The sequence below is a fragment of the Mustela putorius genome, unplaced genomic scaffold, assembly GCF_011764305.1.
Source record: "Mustela putorius furo isolate JIRA1106 unplaced genomic scaffold, ASM1176430v1.1 tig00000145_pilon_pilon_pilon, whole genome shotgun sequence".
In the NCBI taxonomy this organism is placed as follows: Eukaryota; Metazoa; Chordata; class Mammalia; order Carnivora; family Mustelidae; genus Mustela; species Mustela putorius.
Window position 1 is genome coordinate 15,599,669 of NW_025421294.1, and position 14,563 is coordinate 15,614,231.

The window sequence follows — 14,563 nt, forward strand, 5'->3', positions numbered from 1 at the left end:
TGCAGGGCTCGAGCCCAGCTCCCTGAGATCATGACCTGAGCCGAAGGCAGATGCTTAACGACTGAGCCACCCAGGCGCCCTCTCTCACAAGTTCTTGAGGGAGGCATAGCACAAATAATTACAACAATTGGAAAATAAATGGGACATTTTTAGGAGCAGGGCCATGCCTGGATCACTCATAATGCAGAGTTCTAATAACATGAGGTTGGATCATGTGGCTCAGCTGTGAGCTTGAGCCCTACCTTGTTTTGACCTGTGTACCCCCAAAAAGGAGAGTGAAGACATTTTCACAGAGAGTCAGGACAAAAGGACAAATGTGTATGTCATCTCTGCGGGAGTGGAATTTTGTTTCCCTTGGGGTAACATTTTCTTGGAAACTGAGAAAAAGGCTGACCTTGGGAAAGGTACTTAACTCTTCCTTCTGATACCCAACTTCACTAAAAGGGAAGGCCCATCTTTCGGTTCCCAGCGCACCTTCTAGAACTCTGGAGCCTGTGTCAACAGTGCTGTTAACAGGAAGGGAGTAGACTGAAGTTGAGCCAGTTGTTGGCCCCAAAGACCTCAGTGTGACTCTGGTAATGAATATACGCAGCCTCCCCACCCTTCTTTCCTTCAGAGAAGTGTTTATGTCTTCAGCAGTTTGAGAGCTTTGCCTCATGCAGAGGTACCTGAGTGAGAAGAAATAGCCACATCCACGTCAGCTTCTGCACAAATCAGGAAGCTTCATGAATAGCCCCGTTGCTCACCACTCACCGAAAAGCCAGAAGCAGGAACTAGTGTTAGAATTGTATCCTAGCGCTCAAGTGCTTTCCCAGGACATTTTGAGACGGCGGCAAACTCTGAACAGCCTCTTCTCTCCTCTTTACCTGAAAGTGCTTTGCTAACATACATACACTCCAACAAAGGAAAGTGGTCTAGTAATTCACTTGTGGTGCCGGCTTTCCAGCCTTACTGGGCTTGCTTACTCCGCAATGGGCACTCGTTACCAAAATGGGCTTCTGAACTTGGATCAGGAGCAGAGTAACCACACAGTTTAGATTGTGTTTCCTTGAAGTTGCATTCATTCAGAGGAGGCGCCCTGAGTGGACAGACTAGAGTTCTAGTTGAGATCATCAGTAAGGAATGGGGTGGCCTTTTCTGAAGAAAGACTTGGTAGACCAGAAGTCATAGACTCGTGACTCACAAAACATATTCAGCCCACAGTCGAGATTATTTTTTTTTTTAATGTCATGGCTTTGAAAAAAAAGTTGACAATATGTAAAATTGAAATGATTGAGTGTAAATATTATTTTTAAAAATTTTTTTAAATGGAAAAACCCAACAACACATGAAATATTTCATTTCCACATTTGGTGTAAGCTGAGTAGCCACTTACCCTTAAGAGGGGCCACAGGCTTTCTACCTCACTTGAGGTTGCTTCACACCCTGACACCACATGGTTCTATGGGGCTTTGAATTTGCTGCCCCTGGGGTCAGACATCTAAGAGGCCAAAACAGGAAATCATGAATTGTTCCTTTAAATGTGCCCTGCTTGAAAGTGGCTGTGGCCTGTGCCTGCTCGTTTTACTTCTGCACAAAGAATGACCATTGGAAGCATTTTCACATATGGAACAGGGTAATTCCATGCAAAGTGGAGAATTTTACACAACTTACCTGAATAAACCAGTCATACCAAAAAAAAATCCTGAAATGATATTGAAGTGAGATTTGAGATTTGAATTATTCAGGAGTAATCGCCTTCTTTTTCCACCTCACTGTTTCCCCTTTGCTTTCCTCACATGGACATAATCTTGAGAATGTTCTTCTGTCAAAGGCCATCGTCATAATTCCCCTGCCTCTTTTTTTTTTTTTTTTTTTTAACTCATTTGTACTCTTGGTAGCAATTGTTGGAGCCCTGCAGGAGAATAATTGCAGAGGAATTAACCTCTGACATTTTTTCTAAAAATAGCCCTAATAAATCCAATCATAGGTAATTTACCTGTCCGTGTTCCTCCAGGGTAACCAGGGTTGAAGAAAGACCTGGCAGGCTGGCATTCCTTCAGCAATTATCTGTGATCTGGGTTCTGGCGCCTGTGTATTTTCTTCGTTCTGAAATACAGAGTACAAATTGCCCTCTCCCCTCTGACCTCGTGACCCTGTTTCTCAGCACCTTGCTCCTGGGGTTGGAATAAGGCTGTGCTCTTCCAGAAGGGTGTGTTGGGCTCGCCAGGGAAGAGGGAGCGTGGGTCAAGCTGCATTTGTGGGGACCCTCCTGAATTCCTGCCTCCTAGTGTCCCAGTGAAATCTTCCTGCTCCGTCCCTACATTTTCCACGTCTGAGCTTCCAGGCCCCCCAAGCCGTGTGCGTCACAGTCCTCAGCCCGAGTCTGAATAGCCATGCCTGTAACCTGTTTGGGGAAGTGTCTCTGTGTAGAAGGAAGGAGAATGCAAAACTCCTGGGTGGGTAAAAGATCCGTGAGGGGTAGAAAGTCTCAAAAAAAAAATTGCCATTTCCTGGAGCCGTTAAAGAAATGCGTTATCTCTTGCCCCTAACAAAAGGGTCTGCGTGTGTTTTTCCCTTTTGTTCTCTCCAGATGTTCCAAGAGCCCACCCTGCACTGTGGGCATCTCGGAAACTGACTTTCTCAAATGCCACTTCTCGTGGCGCTTAAAATACAGAGCATCAAATCCTTGTAAATTCCACTGCAGAGACAAAGCCTAGAGCCCTTCAGTGCACAGAAAAGTATATCTATTATCTATCGTTTCAAAGTAAGTGTGCAGTTACTTTAATTGCCTTTGTCTTCTCCTTTTCAGCTGACATTATCTCTACGGTAGAATTCAACCACACGGGAGAATTACTAGCGACAGGGGACAAGGGGGGTCGGGTTGTAATATTTCAACGAGAGCAGGAGGTAAGTGGCAGTGAATGCAAAATGCCCATTTTCTTCTCTTTTTAAAGGAGGTCTCCTACTGTTCCTTAATCCTCATGTGTCGCCCTTAACCTTGCTGCTTTGCTAGCAAACTAAAAACTGCCAAAAAGTCATTAACATCAACAGTTCCACATTCAGGCTCCTAAAAGCACCTAATAATAGAGCCTTTTCTGGGCATGGCCTAATCTGGCCCAACCTGGGTGTTGCACATTCAAAATGACCTCACTTCCCATCTGACCTGTGAAATTCCATGGCTGTTTGTTGAGCGGAGAACTCCTCTTTGAGTGGGATTTCTCTTCCAGCCATTGAAATAAGGTCCCGATTTCAGGTGATCCTGCAGAATATGTAGGAGGGAGAAAAACAAAAAAAACAAAAAAAAACAAAAAAAAAAAAACAAAAAAAAAACAGCTCTTTGCAAACAGATGTGAAAAGGACACCTGGGGTCTGTAGAGAATATAGTGTTAGCTCATCCTACCAAAGGGAGTGAGATCCTACCAGGTGTCATCTCCACGATGCACGTAGCCAGTGCTTTACTGCAGGTGTCACAAAGGTCCCTGGAGCTCCGTGCTGTGTGCATGCTGACCAGGAGTTTGAACTTCCAGTGAATTGAATCTCAAAAAGCCTACTTCCTACTGAGACATGGTTTCCACTAGGAATTGTTTCTCTTTTTCATATAAATTGAGTTTTTTTTGGTGTCTGCTTCTGTTTTTGTCAGAAGGGAATTTCGGCCAATCTGATTTCCTTGGCCTCCCCTGGCATGGTCCCGGAGCTTCCAGCAGGCCCGTGTGTGTTCTAGGACCTCTCCCATCTGTTACCGCCTGCCTCTCAGATTCACCAGGCCCAGGGCAGGGGGAGGCCCATTGCAGGAGGAAGTTTTCACAAGAGACTTCCCGAGCAGTTGAAAGCCTGATTTGTGCCTCAAAGCCATTTATGTTCCCCCTCCCCTCAAAAAAAAAAAAAAGGAAAGCCTCATTTAGAGGTGATATATTTGGTAATTGCACATTATTTGCAATTAATTTCTATAAGGGCATCATGATCCCTCGGGGTTCTGTATAAATTCAAGTGTTCAGCATTAAATCAGGCACCAGGCCTATTCCATTGGCCCTGGAAACACGAAAATGTGGTTGGCAAGTAGGAACTAATAGCTCTTCGTGACCTGGAATTTTTCCTGCTTTTCCAGAGCTGCCGAGTGCTAATTGGTCTGGCACATACTACACACACTTGACAATCTGATTTGGATGGTAGCAAATCAGCATTCTTATAAATTTATTGTTAAGGTGGACTGGCTGTCTCCGTAGTATAAGCAGGATATCAGCATTTAAAGTCCTTTTAAAACTGATTTTCAAAAACCTTCTTCTGTTTTAAAAGAAAATCCAATTAGGTCCATAGTGACGATAAAGAAGAACCATAGCCACTATTTAACATAAATTACCCTAGGCAGCACATTGCCCATCTTAATCCGTGCCACGATTTCTGGTAGCTCTTATAGGTTTCACCTGTTTTAATTGACTGACCTCTTTGGGAAGCCTGAGTCAGTAGTAGAAGGGGGACACATATTCCAAGGGAGGATGGTTTTGTTCAATAAAAAAAATAGACGATGAAAGGAGCGTACAGTTAGGTGTTCTGCTCTGTGGCGAGACTTGGGGTTGGAATGAACACAAAGGCTGAGAAGCAAAGCCAGGGAACAACATGGAAGTCAGGCCTGCTTTTGACTTGTGTGAGGCACGTTCTACCCCTGGAGAATTTGCTCCTAGGACCCTCAAAATATGCTCAATTCAGACCATCAGCACCATCACCCACCAAATTGAGTACATGGAAACTTGGGTTTGGATGTTCAACATCCATCCAGAAATACGATTTTATTTTTTTAATTGAGGCTTTTCTTCAGAATCCAGCTTCTGCAGCGCATGTTCAGTAAGACCTGAATTTGAATTCGTGAGCACAGTTTTGCAAAGCCTGAATCTGGAAGCTCTTGGTGATAAGGTCCTAAAACACCTGGAATAAAAACTCCCTCTTCTTTTTTCCCTTCTCCTTTTTCTTTAACACCTTCTTTGTCCTCCTCTCCACCCTTCTTCTTACCCTTTCCCCCTTCCACAGATCCTTTCCTTTAAGTTTCATTATAGCATCCTTAATGTAGTTCCCGCTGTGGGCACTGTGCATAAGGGAGCTGGGGGGAAGCAGGGGCGGGTGGGGGGTTGGGAAGAGTCTAACAGTCCTCCCAGGGACTCCGGTGGCATATCGGTATTCATGTCTGTTTTGTCACCCATGTCAGAAGAAAAGGGGAGGAGGGAGAGATCTGATGACCGAAACTGCTGTGTATAAGCTGTGTGACCTTGGAGAGGTCATTTTAGTACCTCTGAGCCTCTCTTGTCCATTTCCCTGCACTGCCAACCTCTCAGAGGTTCTCTGAGGATCTGGTAAGATTTTAAAAGGCCAGCGAAAGGTGCAGATGCCATAGCTTTGGAGTCTTTATGAGGGATTAATAGAGCTATGGACTTGGGTGTGGGGTGGCTCACTCCAAAGGGTGTCCAAGACATCCATTAGGACATAGAAAGAAAAAATTAGAATTTCTAGTGATATGTATTTTTAAATGTTCCTATTTTAATATCTATCCCTCTGTGTATGTTATATATACCATATATTAGGGCAGAAGTTCATGCATATAATTTATAAATAAATAGTTTTATATTGAAGGTCCCAGTGTTGACCAACAGGGGTTCATGATCAAATGCTGGGGAGGCCAGGAAGCTAAGCTAAACTTGTTACCTTGGTTCTGCCCTCATTCGACACTGATGGCCTGCTCATCCCACCCCAGTGACTCTATCCCCCAAAAGAAGGAATTGGTGAATTTGTAGTTGGCTTATGTGATTTCATCTTATGTGTGTGTGTGTTTTTTTCCCTCTTCCTACAGAGTAAAAATCAGGTTCATCGTAGGGGTGAATACAATGTTTACAGCACATTCCAGAGCCATGAACCCGAGTTCGATTACCTGAAGAGCTTAGAAATAGAAGAAAAAATCAATAAAATAAGATGGCTCCCTCAGCAGAATGCAGCCTACTTCCTTCTGTCTACTAATGGTACGTGGAGGTGACTTTGCCTGTTTGGTATTTGTAGAGATAAAATCAGCAAACCATGTATTTCAATCTCTCTGGGGCTCAGTTTTTCTTATTACCTTGCAAGCTGTTGAAAAATTCCCAGACTGCGTTTGCAAGATGTCTACCCAAGTACTTGGCCCAGGGTAGGCTCCCAGTACATAGCACTTACCCTTTTCAAAAATAACCAATTTATGACCAAATTATGTGAGAGACCCATTATCTGTAGCTTTCGCTAATGCAGATGATTTCTAGGTGTTTTTAGAATATGACTTCCTTTCTTAAGATTTACTCAGTGTTCTGCGAAGACATTTCAGAAAAGGAATATGCCATCCCTATGAGTTTGGCATACAGAGTAGGAATTATTAATTCCTGAATATATTTGGGGGTTTGTAAAGGAGATGGCCGTGTCTCTCTTACACCATCAAGTTCTTGACCAGGAGCACAGGTCAAGAAGAGAGGGGGGCCTACCCAAGTATAGACCAAGAAGTGATTTCTTTTTCTCTCCCTCCCTCCATACTCTTTCGATACCGTTTGTTGTTTTAGGGGGAGTTGATAGAACTAGGTCGGAGAGAGAGAACATAGAGGGTTGGATAGAGATTCGTATTAATATGGTAAACCTTTATACAGTGGAATGACCTACCCTTAAGATTCATTAATACCCCTGCTGAAAGAAGCCATCTATACTCAGAACAGTTCAGAATAAAATCATATGCTAAAGGGTGCTAATTGACTAGCGTGACAATTAAGAAGATTAATGTATAAAAATTGAAAACCCTTTATCAAGCAAATAAGCTGAAGAATGCTTCATTTCATCCTACGTGTGAGTCTGCCTCAGAGGAGGAATATACATTTAAATATAAGTCAAGAAGCTAGGAATTTGCTTTGTGCTGATCCCCAGTACACATGTATGTAATATGATCAGACATATATTAGTGTTCCTGAAGTCAGAAAGGAAACACACCGCAAGATTTATCATGATTAATTTTGGATCGTGCATATTGATTGTCTTGTAGATTTGCTCCCTTTACCATTTTTCACTTTTACAACAAATTTTATTTAACTCTTCTGAAAAGAGGGGGAGAAGTTTTTAACGTATATGAACCCAAACTCTCTTGATTATAAAGCCAGGGTCCAAGTCTAGACACTCACACTTCTGAAGTAGCCACTTTAAGGCTATCCACGTGGCTTATCTCAACATGACCAGATCTCCACTCATCTGTTTTTCCAGATTCTCAGTAATTTAATTCTTTCTCAGAACTGTCTGTATTGTTCACTTTACTTTTCTCACCCCTGATTTCTTGAAAGCCAGACCACATGAATGTTTCCTCTTTTTTTGTTTGTTTCGCTGGTGAATGCAAAATAGGCTCTGCCTATCCAACCCTTTAGAATAAAAGAGACTTCTGATGATGTTGACTTAATTGTTTCAGGCAGAGGTAAAGTGTCTGATTATCTGCTCTGGCTAGCTGGCTTCATATTACGAAATTTACCCTATTGATTATTACTATAGAATCCAAAGACTTATTAACTGCTTTGTGGGGGGGGAGGGGGATGGAAATCATTGAAATGCAATGAAGATTAATTATATAGCATAATGTTCTGTTAATTGAGTTTTTAAATAGTTTTTTGATTAACAAGGATATTATCTTCCCATTTGGGATGCTATTTCATATGCCAACAGCATCTCAAAATGATTCTTAGAAGAAAAATTCCCATGTTCTTATGTGATTTTCTTTTTTGTACTAATATTGAGGTTGAGAATTCCCCTTAAGCCAAATAGGTTAACATGCAAAAATTAATGAAAGACAATTGGAATTACTGTACAAAAGAGAAAATGAAGATAGATGATAAGATTGTGTTTAAAAGCTGCCACAAGTAATGATAAACTACTCAAAGAGTCAGCCAGAAAAAAGAAAAAGTCATTACTCATAGTAACAGCCACATGTTCCTTACACTTTTTTATCCACAAAGCTTCAAGATACTAAGTCAAGAAAAATTGTGTGATAATAAAGTCGAGAATGACTCCAGGCAACCTAGCCATAGGGAATTGGATTGAATTCGCCATCAATTATCTTTTTTTAAAAAAAAGTGTGCTTATCTCATTACAGTTGGGTGTAGTTTTTATGTTCTCCTGGCATATATTTTCAACTTTATCATTTTTCATGAAAAATAAAACCAACATTCCATTGTGAATCTAGACTTTGAAATTACTTGCCAGGTGAAAACACATTGCTTTACCTAGCTTTCTTACTTCTGTCTTAATTCTTTTAACGAGAGGGAAAGGTGTACTTGATTTATTCTGCGTGCTACTGAAATAGTATGTGTTCATAAAAAACAAATTAGAAAGAAAACAGGGAAGCAAAAGGAAGAAAATACAATGTTTACACCTAGAGAGAACCAGTATTAATGTCTTTTAAAGAAAAAAGCAGAGATGTAGATAAATGGATAAATCTTTTTGCTTCTTAACAAAAATGAGATTAATCTGTAAGCTGTTCTGCAGCAAGATTTTTTTTTTTAAGATTTTATGTATTTATTTGACAGAGAGAAATCACAAGTAGATGGAGAGGCAGGCAGAGAGAGGGAAGCAGGCTCCCTGCTGAGCAGAGAGCCCAATGCGGGACTTGATCCGAGGACCCTGAGATCATGACCTGAGCCGAAGGCAGCGGCTTAACCCACTGAGCCACCCAGGCGCCCCAAGATTTTTTTTATTTAATAATATAACACTTAACAGGAATATCTTCCTGGTTGTTAAATATTCTTCTAAAATATCATCACATTATCAGTGACTGCATAGCATTCCCTTATATGAGTTTTCCATAATTTACTAATAAATCTTCCTTTATTTGACCTTTAATTATTAACAAATTCTTACTATTTTAAAGTAGATATTTATAGGAGTAGATGTTAGTATGGATAGATATGATTAGGAAAAAAGCATATTATAAACTATGCATAGCACATTACATATATTAAAAAGTGATATAATTGCACACACAAATATAATGAAAGGATGTATACAAAATTTTCCTGATAGTGTTCTTTGTCTAGAGGAATTGAGAGAAACGTTAATTTTTTCTTTTTTCTTTTTTCTTTTTTTCACTTTCGGGCTCATTTTCATTTTTTGCAATTATATTTGCCACTTGTGTAATACAAGAAGAAAATGAGAAAATACAAAATCTATATATGCAGTTTGCTATAGGTTTGTACCCCACCCCACCCCAAAAAAATGCAGAGAAAAAATACAAGTATCTCTGTGAAACATTAACAAGGATTGTCCCTGACCAGAGATTATAGTTGATTCTTTTTTTTTTTTTAAGATTTTATTTATTTATTGGACAGAGAGAGAGATCACAAGTAGGCAGAAAGGGGTGGGGGGTAGTCTCTCTGCTGAGCAGAGAGCCCGATGTAGGGCTCGATCCCAGGACCCTGAGATTATGACCTGAGCCAAAGGCAGAGGCTCAACCCACTGAGCCACCCAGGTGCCCCAGATTATAGTTGATTCTTACTCTTTATGTTCTACCTGTGGTTTCTCTATTTCTCTGTGTGGCAAAGTATTGTTCATAATAAGAAAAACAGAAGAGGAGAATCGCCTTGCAAAGGGGACAGGATATATTCCAAAGCCCAGCAGTAGGAAATATTGGGTGTTAAACATCACTGATTTGTGTTGTTCTGAGTCACAGCTGACCGGTCACTAATCCAGCCACTGTATAAAGCAGGGCTTCTGTTTCATTTTCTCACCCTGAAATGCAGCGCCTGTGGCCACAGGGCATCCAAAGAGTCCAGACTGCAGGCGTATGGACAGGAAGTGCAGAAATTCAACTCTGGGACTGGGGAAGGCTCCCCTGCCTTCTGTCCCAGTACAGGCCAGGGGAGCACACGGTTCAGGGCACACACACCTTACACTTAGCAGCCTGGCCGGGTCTGCCAGCACAGGTGACCAGGTGGAGTCATCCCCAGATAATAGGAAACAGGGGCACTGACCTGTTAAAGTGGCCAAATGGTTGCTGAAAGCCAACTTCAGGATGGGGTGCATTTCAGACCTCTGAGGGCCAGGCCTTTGGCAAGGAGACATGGAGAAGGGGGTGAGGGGATGATGGAGAAAGGGAACCCTACTAGAGGCTGGGGGAGAGGCGGCTCATCTCCCCACAGTATTGCAGAGGAAAAGGGATGTGCTGACATCACCACAGGATAAAACTGTCACGGTCACAGAGCAACATGTTATTATCAGAGAATAGTTGCCCCCTTTGCAAATTCTAATAACAGCTGCCCTTTGTCAACCGTTGTTAGCAGGCCACCCCTGTGTTCAACACTACATACCCAGTGTTCCATTTCGTCTTCCTGAGACCCCCGTGGGGAAGGTGCTGTTTCCCCCAACTGACAAGTAAAGAAACCGAGGCATAGAGAAGTTAGGTGCCTTTATTTATAGGGTTGAAATATTTGGGACATACTTATACTAAAAAGTCATTTGTTGCTTCTCTGAAGTTCACACTGATTAGGCATTCTGTGCTCTTTTTCCTGATAAACCCGGTGCTCCCATTTGTCACTTGAAGAAACTACACACCTGTTCCATGGGAATCCCTGTCCTTGGCCATGTGGCTGGCTGGAGGGGGAGCGAGGGTATGGCCCAAGCTTGTCTGGTTCCCAAGCCTACCCCGTGCAGTGCAGGCACAGAGCAAGATACAGAGGAGGAAGGTGTTCGAAACCCTGCCTCCTACAAGAAAACCTGGAACGCGTACAAGTAATGAATGCAGGACCCGTTCAGGAAAGCCTGCAAAGGCACGTGGCCCACACAATCTGATTGGCCCAAACACATTTTCTTAAGAAATGCGATTGAAAATCTGCAGGTGGGGCGTGCCATCTCCTGCCACCCAGAGCCCTTAGCCCCTCTCACTCGTTCCCCCTGCCTGCCTCACCCCTGTACCCACTAGAGATCTTGCCCTGCTTTATTGCTTTGGCGAATGACAGGTGTCCGCCAGTGATGGAAAGTGCTGGAACAGCACACAGGGGAAAAAGGCAGTTTCCAGCTGGGGATTCCAAGGAGGAAGGGGAAAGGAGCTTTTGGATGAATGTTCTTACCATTTGATATCTCTGAGTACTGCTAGCAAGATGCACAGTATAGACGGTACTCACTCGTTCACGCACCTAATAGTTATCGAACATCCACCGTGCCCCGGGCGCCGTTATACGTGCTAGATGTGTAGTAAAGGACGAGACAGAATCCCTGGCTCTGGCGAACTTACATTCACATGAGGGAGAAGAAACAAAGCCGTTGTCACATAGTTAGTGGCAAGACGAGGCCCTGAAGCCGGAGGAGCAGGCGAAGAGAATGGGGGGGACATTCTGATGCAGGTTGGCGCAGAAAGGCCCCTCTGGGGGTAGGACATGAACAGAGCAGAGTGAAGGAAAAAGTCACGTGAAGAAGAGGGTCGAGGGCTTTCCAGGAAAAGGCAGAGCTAGTGCGAAGCCCGAGGCAGGAGTGGGGACAACGGTATGGAGACTGTAGAGAAGCCATGTGGCAGGAGCACGGGGGCGTCGGGGGGAGGGGGGGTTGGAGGGGCAGACGGTGAGACCAGAAAGGGTGAGGAAGTGTGGGTCACGAAGGCCCTTCAGGTCATGGCCGGGACAGTCCTTGCTCAGGTGGGACACGGAAATGGGGGTACCTACCTCTCGGGGTTGTGGTGAGCATTAAATAAATTTTCCATGACAAGTGCTAATAACATAGTGACACAGCTAGTTCTGTATATGTGACCGCTCTTGTTCAGTGTTAAATAAATATTTTTATTGAAAATAATTTTATTGAATGAACTAAAAGAAAATATAAGCTCCAGATTTCATAGGCCATCGTCAGGAAAACCATTGGTCTAGGCACAATACATGGTTTTGTTCTGAAACATGAGCTCTGCCTCCAGACAGCATGAGGTGATGCCCTGAATCCCTGACGTGACCAGGAGTTCCTTCCGTTCTCGCCTCCACCTCCCCCTGCGTCCCCTGCCCCACCCCTCCGCACACACAACTCCCTGACAAGCTGGTTTTCACTGTCATTTGGTTTCCTCTGGCTGCCCTCCACAGATAAAACTGTGAAGCTGTGGAAAGTCAGCGAGCGTGATAAGAGGCCCGAAGGTTACAATCTGAAAGATGAGGAGGGCCGGCTCCGGGATCCTGCCACCATCACGACCTTGAGGGTGAGTCCCCGGGGCAGTTTTGGCCCCTGTCTTTCGCTTCTCTTGGCCACCGGGCACCAAGGAAGGACTCACCGGGGTGGCTGTGGGCTGGGTGCTGCTCTCGGTTGCAGCCGTCATGTGTGAGTGAAGGAGACAAAGCAGAGGGAGGAGGAGGAGCACAGGTCTGAGCTCTGATGACTGCAGAAGCGTGTCCTTCCTTTATGCCCGCAGGACTGGCCACGTGGCCACTGTCGTGCCGTACTGTATCCTCAGCCTCTGTCTGCTCTTAGTATCGAAAATGTTCTGAGCGTCTTTTGTACTCAGGGTGCAGGGGATGGGACTAGCCACGTGGCAAGTTGGAATCTTGTGATTCAGAATGTGAACTTGTGAATGTAATGGGCCTGGGTTTGAATTCTGCTCCTCACCAGCATCTCGCGTGATCACTTTAACGCGTTGGAACTATGGTCACGCAAGTTATTTGTAGATTCTCTGTCTATACAGCAAACCTCATACTTGGCTAAAAATGTGCCGCAATTGGAAAGCTCTCCTTCCATGGCCGGTCTTCAATATGTGATCTCGCCTGTTGGTCTAAGTGGCTCCCTCCCTGCCCTCCAGAAGTGCACAGTCTGGTAAAGAACAGATTTGTAGGTCTACTATAAAAATACTTATGGCACAAAATAGAGTAAGATAAATGCAGGGGAGTGTCAGAGAGAGTTTGGTCAATGGAAGAAGAAATTATATTTGGCTCTGGGAGACTAGGAAAGGTCTCTTAGGAAAATGGTGTTAAAAATGGATTTCTAAAAGCAAACTTTTAAGGAAGGCTCTCTGTATACAGGCTAGAGTGGTTCAGGACTCGGTGGTGAGTGGTTTGGGATGTGTTTAACATGAGAGGTAAAGCAGACACATGCTGAGACCAGCCCTGGCCCTGAGGGGCTTTCAAAACTGTGTCAGATACGTGCTTTCAGATACCAGCTGCTCTACTGAAGACCAAAAACCGAGAAGGCACAGCGCAGCCCATGCATGGAAAAGAGGTTGTCACTCGAGGTTTAGAAGCAGATACGGGAGCTGAATGATCAGTGTGTGCCCATTAGCTCACTTGTTTATTTGTTCGTTAATTCCTTTGTTCCTCTCTTGATGCAGCAGATGCTTTTTTCTTTAAGATTTTATTTATTTATTTTAGAGAGTGTGAGCAGGGGGAAGGGCAGAGGGAGGAGAGAATCTTAAGTAGGCTCCCCGCTAAGTGCAGACCCCAACATGGGGCTCAGTCTCATGACCCTGAGGTTGTGACCTGAGCTGAAACCAAGAGTCGAACACTTAACTGACTAAGCCATCCAGGTACCCCCAGCAGCTGCTTTGTGAACACAGGCTCGTTGCTGGCCACAATGCTAAGCTGTCTGGTGCTTACCCAGTACTCATGGGTACCTGGTCTTCGGTCTTCTGAGCAAATAAACATTGACTGGCTCTGTTTCCTCTTGTCGACCTGTGCCTCCAGCCTGAAGAATGGCCGTGCAAATCTTCCGTATCAGGCTGGCTGATGCTCTAAAGGCTTGGGGGTTTTGCAGAGCCAAGGATAGAGTAGTGAAGAGTCTGGAGACTGAGTCAGTCTGTCCTGGGTCAGAACTGTGGCACCATTGCTTTCCAGCTGGGGACTTTGGGCATATTAATTAAAGTCCTTGTGCCTGCCAAGTCCCCTGTGCATTATGAGGATTCAGTGCTTCCTGGGATTTTTGTGAGAAATCCACGCTGTCTTGTGTGTGCCAAAGTGCTTACCCTTAGAGTGTCTCACTCCCAGAAAGCACTCATTAATGTTTGTCCCCTGCTGTTGGTATGATATTATCTTCATCATTATCATTATCATCGCTGTTATTACTCCCTACTGATATGAGAAAGTTCATATTCTTTTCCTTTTCATGTACTTTTTATACTGTTGTACTCAACCCACAAGCAAATCACTGATACCTCGTGAAAGGCAGGCAATCTGCTGACTGTCCAAAGGGAATAAAATCATCTTTGGCCCCGTGGAACTTAGCAATCCTGTGGTTGCCACTGGGGGGTTCACACCATGACCTTCTGCCCAGATGTCACCTTGTCTTTGTTTGCTCTATGGACAGACCTTCTCAGATGCCATCTGTAGTTCCTGGCATCCCTGAGTAATGAACCTGTTCTGTTTCAGTGCTAGGATCCTCAGCTTTTCAAAAGAAGAATGTGGCTTTTTTTTTCTTTTTCGCAGAAGAGATAGGATTTTGTACCCCTGTGGTTGGAGCTCAGAGATGTGGCCCCTGTGATGAAGAGAAGGCCTGTGTGTATGTTTCCCTTAGAGCAGAGATGTTGAGTCGGGTTCGGTACCCATCAAACATGGAAGGAGGCCTTGAGGTGTGGTTGCAAGTTAGAAAACCGTAATTC

General features: G+C 44.0%; 1 protein-coding gene across 7 annotated transcripts in view; it reads left to right on the forward strand.

Annotated features, from left to right (window-relative positions):
* PPP2R2B (protein phosphatase 2 regulatory subunit Bbeta) overlaps positions 1-14,563 on the forward strand; it is a 448,554-nt gene that overhangs the window by 331,903 nt on the left and 102,088 nt on the right. For all 7 annotated transcript variants that reach the window (XM_004744688.3, XM_004744682.3, XM_004744681.3 and 4 more), the window contains 3 exons: positions 2,792-2,889; positions 5,819-5,984; positions 12,069-12,181. In XM_004744688.3, coding sequence (XP_004744745.1) covers positions 2,792-2,889; positions 5,819-5,984; positions 12,069-12,181 — 377 coding nt within the window. The remainder of the gene's footprint in view (positions 1-2,791; positions 2,890-5,818; positions 5,985-12,068; positions 12,182-14,563) is intronic.